We start from the raw sequence: 12,034 nt of genomic DNA, 5'->3' as shown, positions 1-12,034 counted from the left end.
GAAACTCTACTTCGCCCCTTCCTCTAACAGATTGCCGCAGAGTGTCGAGTTCCTAGAGTGATAGATATTAGCTTTGATACCATGTGAGAATATGTGGAACCTCAAATTACTCTAAGAAGAGTCCAATTCTCTAATCATAGATCATATAAGCAGTAGTGTTAGAGCTTTGACAACCACAAGTAATTTTAAAATACATAGAACCCCATATTACTCTACAAAATATAAGCGGTAGTGTTGTTCTTACAAAAGTTAAGAGCTTTAATTAACAACCACACGTACTATTAGAATATGTGGAACTTCAAATTACGCTCCATAAGAGTCATTGAGGAAAAAATGAAGGATCCAACATATATCGGGTAGATTTGGTCCAAATCTAGTCGATATGATATAGTGTTGAGTCCTTAAAATGGTAGAAATTAGCTCAGGTACTATGTGAGAATATATGGAACCCATGTTATTCTCCAAAAGAGCCCAATTCTCCAATCATATATAATATAAGTACTATGCACCACTGATGTGCACCGGGTTAAGCGCTATTCTTACAAAAGTTTAGATCTTTAACAACCACAAGTACTGTGAGAATATGTGAAAGCCCCCGTATTATTCTCCAAAAAGGGCAATTTAGGAGGAGGAGTAGAAATGGTCAAAGTTTATCCGATATGAGTGTGGAACCCCATTAAATTACTTTTCAAAAGAGCACATAAGAAGAAAAGAGGGTTCCAAGTCTAGGCAACGTCAGACTCAATCAAGTACAATTCTAAGGATCGGTGCATCGTGCATGCAGGGACGTTCCAAACTTTTTGGAGGTCCTGCTACATCCAAAAATTTTGAGTATATTGTATAAATGAGATATCGGAGATTATATGTTAAGAACAAAAATAGGTTAAACCTAAAACGATTAACAATCTGAAACTAAACTTAAATCATTATTAATTTGAACCCAAAACCAAACAATTAATGGTTTGAACCTAAATAATTCCGGCCATAGTTTTACACAAGTCGATAAAAAGACCCTAAACACATGTAAATTTAGACCCCTGTTCAAAATCTCACATTTAACATGACGGAGATGAAAGTTCAAGGGTAGACCTTCTATTTCCATATTAGCAAACATACCTCCCCCTTTTATCCAACCGTTAAACATAAACCATGCGAGCATCATGCAAAGACTCAAACCAACCAGAATGACCTCATGAGAATCAATCGAACAAATGTTCATTCATAGTACAAACGTCAAGAAAACGACGATAACAGTTTTGAAGATCAGAGTATATGATTGATGGTAAGCAAATCCATAGATTTTCATCAGGAGTGTCATTCCAATGCTCTCAAATTTAGTACAACAAAAATTTCAAATGTCAGTAAATAGATTTTGAATGTGCTTATTGACAAACAAACCTCTATCAAGAATCCAATCTTCTATCATGGCTTGAGAATTCACAGCTTGATCGGTTGCCACGAAATGCCCAGCCGCTAACACCACCACATGGCTCAAATTATCTGACTTCTGCACATAACCTGCAAGCACACCGTTCACATACCAAACATCTCTTTCTGCATCCAGAAACTTCTGAAGCCCCTCCCATTTCATCTTCTTCATCCAAGATTCAGCAGAAAACACCCCATCTCTCAAATCACACTGCCCTTGAAGCAGCAATACCTTAGTGTTCTTAACAAGATACTCCACCTTGAACCTCACACTCTTCATCACATCTGAATGGAGTGCTGCACTAACCACATCACTACACTCCTCAAAAACCATTGACTCATCCACTCCCAATGCCTTTTTAACCTCTGGGTCCTTCAAGTAGTCTACCACCCAATCAGTATCATAAAGACGATGCCTCCTGAAGTCAAACAAAGTAGCTAAACCTGTGATGTTTTGTAGAAAACTCAACACATTGGTTCTTGCATCCGTAGCATCACTCCAGTTACCAGCTTTTGTTAACTGAATAGCCTCGAATTGAAGCTTCTCCAATTGGGTTTTCTGTTTTTCATTGATCAAACCAAAATAGTAACTTTGCAAAGCATGAGTACCCACTTGGGTTTCCGGATCGGTTAACCCATTTGAGATTGCCAATCCATGTAAGTTGACACGTTTCGAAGGGGTTAAAAGGGGGTTTCTTTTGAGGATGTAATACGCAATGGATGGCACGTATTTTCCACCATAACTCTCACCTGTAATATAAATTGGACGAGATTTAAACAACGGGTCTAAAGCAATAAACTTTCTTATCGCAATGAACAGATGCCTTGATACAGCTTGTTGATCTGTTGGGATCTCTTCCGGTGTCGAAGCGATGCTAAAGCCGGTTCCAATCGGATTATCAAGGAAAAGAAGGCCGAATATTCGGTTCCAAGAACCAGGGTTAGGTTGGAGTTCAAGGTGTTTGACGTTTTGCTTCATAGAAGGTGTTACTCTCCATGGACCGAGTTCGTAGAAATTTCCGGTCATGGAGGAGCAACCAGGTCCACCTTGAAGCCAAATAACAAGTGGGGTTTGAGAAAGAGAAGTGTCATTGGGATTTTGGGCTTCATAAAAGGCATAGAAAATAGCTGAGCCGGTGGTGGCATTGACCGTGAGGTAGCCCGATTTTGTAGGGTGAGCTTCTTTGGGGAGTATAGAGGCCGATGAGTACCGGTGTAGGTGGATGAAGAATGTGAGGAAGAAGATGAGCTTGAGAGGCATCATTGACTCCATTGAAACACAGATGTATGAGTGCATATTATTAGTTTCCATTTTGGGCTGTTTAGCTGAAAATCCTACTCTTTAATTGAGAACTCAATTTAATAATATATAAGTTTGAGCAAATCCTACAATCATTACATATATTGTCATTAAAATTTGCATTTTTACTACAGTTGTTGAATAATTTGGTGTATAATGATTAAGTGATCAGAATGATTAAGAGACTCTCATGATATAGTACAAAATGAAATATAATTATTTAGTAATTACTTACAATGAAATTATGACGCTAAATGGTTAAGAGTGGTTCAGGATGCGAAATTATTCAATAGATTTTAAAACCATTAAGAGACAAACTTTTCTTTTGTCAAACGTGATTCACCTCTTAATGATTCAGAAACTGTCTTTTAGTAGAACTATTAAGAGATAAACAAACAACCTTAAAGTTGTCATTTTGATTAACACTTTGTATTGTTCTTTTATCTATGTTTTTTTTTATCATTTACCCATTTATGTACCCACCCCCTTCCCTTTTTCCAACTTGTTACTATTCAAACACCATCACCGTCATCCTTCCTCTTATATGATTTGTTAATATTTAAACATCACCAGTCAATTATCCTTATCCTTTCTTCTTCTACGATTCTTTTTATTGTTCAAACACCACCACCAATCTCGTCCCTAAACCTATACCTGAAGTGGAAATGAAGTGAAGAAACGGTAGGATGGTGTAGTAAATCCTACTAGTTTCTTTGCACCACCAACTCTGTTATATGCCACTGCCACCTTTGTTAGAGCCCTTGGCATTGTTGTTATGATGTTGTAAAGCAAACACAGAAATCACAACCACACATACTCTCTCTTTGCTTACTCGCTTTGTGTTATTCATGACTGCAAACACATACGCTCACGCCTGTTTGTCAATGACACAGGAGGATGAAACCACATGATTTGATCCCTCTGCCCTTTATGTCGTTTATGGTTCAAGTCATGGTGTTCGATGGTTAAGTGCATATTATGTCTGCGTAATGGTAGTTTATAAATGCATTTTTGCATTTATTTGATTTGATTTTTAACTAATTTTCATTTTATCTTCGTTGGGGATATTATTTCAGTATTTTTTTTGACTTTGTTCAGATTTTAACAGACATTTGAATTTTGAAGTCATGGATTAACTTTTTTGGGTTGGATGAAAATGAAAAAAATAGAACAAAGTTGGATCAAATCAAGAAATATGAAAGACAGATGAACAAAATCGTTAGTGGTGGACCAAAAGAAGATTCAACAAGCTTTATATGGGCAATAATGAAGAAAAGAAATCCGGAGGGGTGCTTTTGAAATACAAATAAATTAGAAGTGCTGTTTTGGAAATTCACAATAAGCCTTTTAGGTTTTGAATGTCACCCTTATTTTCTCCAAACAGCCGCCATATGTAGTTTTCATTTTACTTTCTTCATTTATTTATTATGTTAAATAATGAAAGAAGATATAATGGTTAGGATTTTGTATTCGTTTATAATTATATCCATCAATATATAAGACTATTTTTGTTAGATCTGGGACATAGATGGTATCAGAGTCTTGATCTTCTTGATCATTGGACCATTCCCAGAGTTGAGCCTAAACTCATTTATAAAATAGGCACTTTTGAAAAACTTGGTTTAAAACATATTGTTAAAACCACAGAATCTTTAATTCCTCTTCATAAGGATGAAATGATGATTCGTCTTTTAAACAAAAAAGATATTATGCCTTATTTAAAAACTCATAAGTTTTTACACATTGGTCTTGTCCAAATTGCATTTAAACCGCTCACTCTTGAAGGATTACCAGAAAGCTTTCTTGCAGCTCTTAGAGATGGAAGAAACCTTGATTGGCAACAATCCTTAATTGGAATGATCCAATCCAGTCTGGCTCATGGTCCTGTTTATTTCGATGTATATCCTAATTTAAGTTTATCCTTAACTGATGTTAATATTCTGGATGCTTTGACATTAAATGTCAAAACTCATGGTTATAACTATTCTGCAGGAACAGAAGTTTTCTGTATATGTTATAGGATATATTTTAAACCTTTATTTACTCTTAACCCAAGATGTAAAAGAGTTGATAAGGATATTAATGAAACTATTCTTATAGAGACCAATTTTAATAGATCTAAGATTCAAACTCGGAGATCTATCAAATGGGATGAAATAGTTTTCCCAGAAGGATGGTTTCTCGCTAGAAACATTCCCAGACAACCTATTGTTCAGAGTGATTTTAATAATATCACCCAGACAGATGATGGAACTGTCTATATTCAGTTTGATAATCCTCGGAGTGCCTATTCAGAAAAGAGACCTCTTTTAAGATCTCACTCTCTATCTCATGGTAACCATAGTTATATTTCTCCTTTTGGTTCTCAGCCTTCTAGGGCCTCAACCTCTTATCTAAGAGACAATTTTGACCACCAAAATCAACCTTTGGAGCAAGAAGAGCATATTGAAGTCTCTTCTCAACAACCAAATGATGAACTTAGAGTTCATAGAAATGGTATTGTTCATAACAATCAGGTTAACCAAATAGGTAACCTTAGCAATAGGCAACCTCAAAGGATTATAGAGACTATGTCCGACTTTACTCTTTAATTTCTTGATGATTTTCACACCTACAAGAAGTTGGGTCACTAGTGAGGGAAAAATTGATTTCACTCATGGTTCTCCTGCTAGACAAATTGTCTGCAAGGATTATTATGGTAATCCGAAATGGGCTCCTTTTCGGACTTGGTATATTGAAAACTTTACAAAAGAGGAAATTGCTAATTTCTCTGCAGAATTTTATACATTCTGTACTAAGGAAAATGAGACCTTCTCTTTTATTCCTTGGTTTTTTCATACTCATGTGAAACATTTTATAAATGTTCTGCAAAGGGATTATCAACTTCTTAATGGAGATGTTAAATCTACTATTTATCCTCCTCAGTCTCCTTTTCTCATGAAAAATAATAATTCTTTCTTAAAATTTTCTGCTTTTTCTAATCTTATCAAAGATAATACTCTTTCTGTTACTTCATTACATATAAATGAATTACTTGAAAAGCAAAATTATACTAATCTTTTATTGAAAATTGTTGGAGAGCAACTTTTTTCTATTGAGGATAATATTTCCCTCATCCTTCAAAAACTTTCCAAAATCGAGGAAACTCAGCAAAAGAAGATTGATATTCCTTCTACTTCTGAGAAAATTATTTTAACTTCAAATACTATTCAGCCTCCTCTTGAGATAAAAGATTTTAAACTCAAATCTCCAGCTGAAGATTTTATGCAACAACTTGATTTAAAGCTCTCTCATTTGCATATTACTAAACCCTCTCTTTCTATGCTCAACAAGGATTTTCATTTAAACTCACAATCTGAGATTCCTCAGCATGAACAGATTGATGGCCAAATTCATAAAATGAAATGGGCCAAAACTCCTAGCCTTAATAAATATTATTATAATCGTCCTACTCCGATGGATGTTCTTCATGAAGAACAAGAGTATATCATTAACAATAGTTATAATGGTAAATGTATTTATGAGTGGAGTCTTGATGGTTTCACTGACAAACATATTTATAATATGGCTCATCGTATGTTTATGTATAGTACTGTTTGTAAAAACACAGGTAATACTGATATAAATATTGCCAAAATGATTATAGCAGGTTTTACTGGCCAACTCAAAGGTTGGTGGGATAATTATATTCCCCTGGAACAGAAAAACCAAATTCTTAACTCGGTTAAGGATGAAGATGGCCAGGAAACAACAAATGTTGTTTATCCTTTAATTCTTACTCTTATAGAGCATTTTACTGGTAGGTTCTCTGCTGATTGTGAAAATATTAGAACCCTTATCAGTAATCTCCGTTGCAAGACTCTCTCTGAGTTTAGATGGTATAAAGATACTTTTCTCTCTCGTATCTTTGAGCTAAAAGACTGTAATAACAGTCATTGGAAGGCCAAATTTATAGACGATCTCCCTCATCTTTTTGCTGAAAGAGTTCGTAAGGTTCTTAAAAAAGATGGTATTTCTATTCATTATGATGATTATACTTATGGTCAGCTAATCAGTACTTGTATTGCAGAAGGACTTTCCCTTTGCAATGATTTGAAATTAAAACATCAAATCAGGAAGCAAAATTTGCTTGAAAGAAAACAGCTTGGTGATTTTTGTGACCAATTTGGTATGGAGGTTCCTTATAAGAAACCTAAACGAAAATTTCATAAAACTCGCGATAAAGATTCTAATTATCGTCATTCTAAAAAACGTTTTAAGAGAAAATCTTTTAACAAAAATTTGCAAAATTCTAACAAAGCTGAAGATTCTAAAAAACCTGATTTTATTAAATCTAAAAAGTATTTTAAGAATTCTTCAGGTTTTAAAAAGAACAAAATTATTTGTCAAAACTGCAACAAGATTGGCCATTCTTCAGCAAATTGTTGGACTAAGAAAAAAATAAATAGTTTAAATATTGATCAAAGTACTAAAGATTCTCTTTTAAACATTTTTCTGAATTTCAAAAATTCTGATGACGAGTCTGATTCTGATTCGGCTTCTACTTCCGATGCTAGTGTCCATGACATTCATAATGAAGACTCTTATCTATCTTCTAGCTCAGCTGATTCTTCGTTTTCTCCTTGTGACACATGTGCTATTGGCCAGCCTTGTGCAAAAAATTGTCTTAATATTATTCAAAATAACACTTCTTCGGACAATAATGATGAGTTTTATAAACTCCTTTCCCAATTTCAGGATCTCAATATCAATGTTTTAACTGATGAAAATGTTTTAAAACTTTTACAAAAAATCAAGGATCCTGTTATTTGTTCTGAAATTCTGGAAAACCTTGAGTTTAATAAACCTAGTTCTTCAAATCCTACTCCTCCTATCAATAATATTGACTATTCTATGAAAGAATTAAATCGTCTTCTTCAGCATAAACATTCTTTTTCTGCGAAGATTTCTGTTACTGACCTTCATAAGGAAGTAACTCTTCTTAAATCAGAAATTACTGCACTCAAAGAAGATAATATTCTTCTTCACAAACATCTTGCCATTGTTTCTGCAAGTCAAGATCTTTTAGTTAGAAATGCTACTTTTCATATTCCTTCTGAGGAACCTGAACAAAAGGAAGCTGAGCATATTCCTTCTTCTTCTACTCCGCATGTTGATAATGCAACCCTTTCTACAATTAGTAGAATGATTACTCAAAAATGGTTTACTAAAATTACCCTTCTCATAGACGGTCATTTTAAAAGAGATTTTTTCGCCATGATTGACAGTGGTGCTGATTTAAACGTTATTCAAGAGGGACTTATTCCCAGCAGGTTTTTTGAAAAAACTTCTTGTTCCCTTTCCCATGCGGGAGGTGGTGCTCTTGACATTAAATTTAAACTTTCTAATGCAAAGATTTGCAATCAAGGTTGTTGCATCACAACCAGTTTTTTGCTTACTAAGGCCATTTCTCATGAGGTCATTCTTGGTCTTCCCTTTTTATATCAACTCTATCCTATAACTCGAATTGACGAGCAAGGTCTCACAGGTACCTTTAACAATAAAGCTATTATCTTTAACTTTATTGATCAACCGGTTAAACGTTTTCTTGACCTGCTTCAAGACCGTATTGATCGCAAAACGTTTCATCTTTATTCTCTTAAAGAAGAAATATCTTCTTTAACCATTGACGAAAAACTCTCTAATCCTCGTCTTAAATCAAAAATTGATTTTATCCATAATGATTTTTCTCTAAGTATTTGTAATGATCATCCTAATGCTTTTTGGGATAGAAAGAAACATATTGTTTCCTTGCCTTATGAGGATGATTTCTCTGAAATTAATATTCCTACTAAAGCCAGACCATGCCAGATGAATTCTGACTATCTTGTTCTTTGTAAGAATGAAATTTCTAGTCTTCTTGACAAAGGTCTCATCAGACCTTCTCAATCCCCTTGGTCCTGTACTGCTTTCTATGTCAATAAACATTCTGAACAGGAGAGAGGTATTCCTAGATTAGTAATAAATTATAAACCTCTCAATAAAGTTTTAAAATGGATTAGGCATCCTATTCCAAACAAGAAGGATCTTCTTGATCGCCTTTTTCAGGCTCTCGTTTTTTCTAAATTTGATTTAAAATCAGGATATTGGCAAATCCAGATTGCCGAGAATGATATTTATAAAACGGATTTTAATGTTCCCATGGGACATTATGAATGGAAAGTAATGCCTTTTGGTTTGAAAAATGCTCCTTCTGAATTCCAGCAAATCGTGAATGACATTTTTTATCCTTATAGCAATTTTATTATTGTTTACATTGATGATATTCTTGTGTTTTCCAAAGACATTGAGAGTCATTTTAAACATCTTAACATTTTTAAGACTCTTGTTGTCCAAAATGGGTTAGTTATATCTAAGCCCAAAATGTCTTTATTCCAGACCAAGATTAGATTTCTAGGTCATGATATTGAAAAAGGGACTATCATTCCTATTCAACGCAGTATTGCTTTTGGTGATAAATTTCCTGACCAGATTCTTGATAAAACCCAATTACAAAGGTTTTTGGGAAGCCTAAATTATATTTCTGCCTACATTCAAGATTTAAGTCAGTATACTTCTCTTTTATATGATAGACTTAAGAAAAAATCTTGTAACTGGACGGATAGTCATACTTTAGCAGTTCAAGAAATTAAGAAAAAGGTTAAAAACTTTCCTTGTCTCATGCTTCCTAATCCCCTTTGGCATAAGATAGTTGAGACTGATGCTTCTAACCTCGGATATGGAGGTATTCTTAAGCAAATTGATCCTATTTCTAAACAAGAGTATCTTATTCGCTTTTATTCTGGTAAATGGAAGAATGCCCAATTAAATTATTCTACTGTTGTCAAAGAACACTTTGCTATTGTTAAATGTGTTCTTAAATTCCAGGATGATTTATATAATCAAAGGTTTTTGATAAAAACTTATTGTAGTTCTGCTCAATTTATGTTTAAAAAAGATTTTAAGCATGATGTTTCTAAGCAGATGTTTGCCAGATGGCAAGCTCATCTTGCACCTTTTGATTTTGATATTCAGCATATTAAAGGCAAAGATAATCACTCGCCTGACTTTTTAACTCGTGAATATCTTTCTTAATTTTCAGGCCTTTGGTTAACCTGAACAATGAGCTTAGTATGAGTTCATACAGTTCTTACTCCTCTTATAGAGGAGGTGGAGGTTCTTCCTATGGGAGAGGTCGAGGTGGAAGACATTCCTCTAATAGAGGAAGGGAAAATAGTGTCATTGTCCAGCATGGCAAACAGAAGCTTATAGCTTCAGACTTATCACAAGAAAAAGATAAAGAAGTACCAGGTTTTTTGGATGATATCCCAAAAGACCATCCTCTCGCTGAAGCATACCTTAATTATATTAAGGAAAAGAAAGCCAAAAAATCTTTGGCTACATCAAGTTCTTATGCTAATATTAGCAAGGAAGATTCTTCCAACTCTCAGTTTTATGAAACTGAAGAAAAAGAAGTTATACTTCTTATAGAAGAAAAAGATCTTCAATGGAAAGATAATCCTGATTTTATTCTACAAAGATATCTTAATAAGACATCTTTTGTTCATGGTTCTGTAAGACAACGCCAATTCTATGAGGGCTTGCTTCTCTCTACAAAATCTGTAGAAATTACTCATCATACTTCTAATAGCAGAGATGAGATAAATGGCAATTTTAGTTTTTCGAAGCTTGTTATTAAAAAGATTATATCTTTTGAAGAATGGGGTTTTTCCCCTCTTGCAGAGAAAGAATGGTTTTCTCCCAATCATAAATGCAATTTTAAGTTCAACTATTGGGATTATATCCATGGTTTAACTAATGTTTTACTTTATGACAATGAAAACAAAAGACATTCTTGGTTCTTAAAGATCTGTGAAAATTGTTTCCATTCACCAATTCCTAATTGGTTTTTCTCCTGGTGGAAATTTTTTGGCACTAGTTCTTCCATTTTTCCAGATCATATGAAATCTCATATAAAAAATTGGATGATATATTCTCCCGCAGTTAATAACTGCACCAAGCTCTATCAAATTGATAGCAGTAATATTTGCCTATTCTTTATAGAATTTGGTATCCCTTGGATTTGGAAATGGAAACCAATATTTGGTTATAATCATCATATGATTCCTTGCCTCAAAAGACAAGGTCTTACAAAATATTGGGATAAACTAGATCGAATTTGTCCTAAGTCCTCTACTATTGAAGGTGCTGATCTCTATGATTCTATTTCTAAGAAGATTCAGTTATATCAGAAAGACTTCGAGGCCAGACAGAAGCAAGTCAGCAGCTCAGAAATTCCGAGCCCCTTCCAGCAACTATCCCAGAAGTATGCTGGTACCCTATCCAAAGATGAAATTGTTGATCTTTATATCGAAAATATGAAGAAAGATCTTCACAACAACTTATCACAACCATCAGACAGTTCAATGAACACCGATGCTCAACAGGATGCTCAAAGCATAGAAGGCTCTGAAGAATTGGCCATTTCTATCGAAGATGCCTTAGAGACTCTCAAGGATTCCATTAAGCAAGGTAAATAGCCTTTTTGACATTTTTGTCAAAGTTTATAGCCTTTTGACATTTTTGTCAAAAGTTTCTTTCTTTTAGCCTTAGTAGCCGACCAACTTTTATAAAGTTACCTTTTCTTTTATAAAGAAAAGCTTTTCCTTTTATAAAGCTGAGTTCTTTACAGCTGTCCTCAATAGGATTTTTAGTTGGTGTATTTAAAGAGAGGTCTGTCTCTCTTCTAGATCAGAGTTTTCTTAGGAGTGTTCAAAGTTTTCAGTTTTCTCTCTTGTATTGTAATCAGTGTGCTAATAAAGAAATAAGACGAACAAGCTACCGACAGTGAAGCTTGTGTAACTTTTGGTATCTCTTCTTCTTTTATCTTTTCTTTCAGTTTCTTGCCGCCTTAATGGCCGGCTAAATTAGGACTTTGAGTTAAAACATATTTTGTTTTGATATTTTGATAGATTTACATGGAATGGTTTATATGTTTTGATTTAGTAAAAATTCTTATAAACAGAAAAGTTTATCTCTGAGATCTCTGAGACTGGTTGTCACCCGCTGAGGCCAAGAGAGCCGTTTAGGGTATTTATAACCTTGGTTTGAGATTTGAGGCAAGCTTAATTGTTAAGACTATTTTTGTTAGATCTGGGACATAATTATATCCATCAATATATTATATTATAAATATTTGATGAAAAAAATTTAAATTTTTTTAATATATGAAGTATTGTTTATTGATGTATATTATTTAAAATTATAAAATAAATTTTGAGTAAGTAT

The 12,034-nt window shown here is 34.0% G+C and overlaps 1 protein-coding gene across 1 annotated transcript; it reads right to left on the bottom strand.

The window, feature by feature from the left end:
- Positions 1–1,193: 1,193 nt before the first annotated feature.
- Positions 1,194–2,716, bottom strand: LOC112528256 (serine carboxypeptidase-like 50). The gene has a single exon (XM_025139245.1). It carries the CDS (start codon positions 2,699–2,701, stop codon positions 1,352–1,354), a length of 1,350 nt encoding a protein of 449 aa, XP_024995013.1. The 5' UTR covers positions 2,702–2,716; the 3' UTR covers positions 1,194–1,351.
- Between the last annotated feature and the right edge of the window lie 9,318 nt (positions 2,717–12,034).

Source organism: Cynara cardunculus (genome assembly GCF_001531365.2).
Source record: "Cynara cardunculus var. scolymus isolate 2C chromosome LG 15, CcrdV1, whole genome shotgun sequence".
NCBI lineage: Eukaryota > Viridiplantae > Streptophyta > Magnoliopsida > Asterales > Asteraceae > Cynara > Cynara cardunculus.
This window is presented reverse-complemented; position numbering and strand designations above follow the sequence as displayed.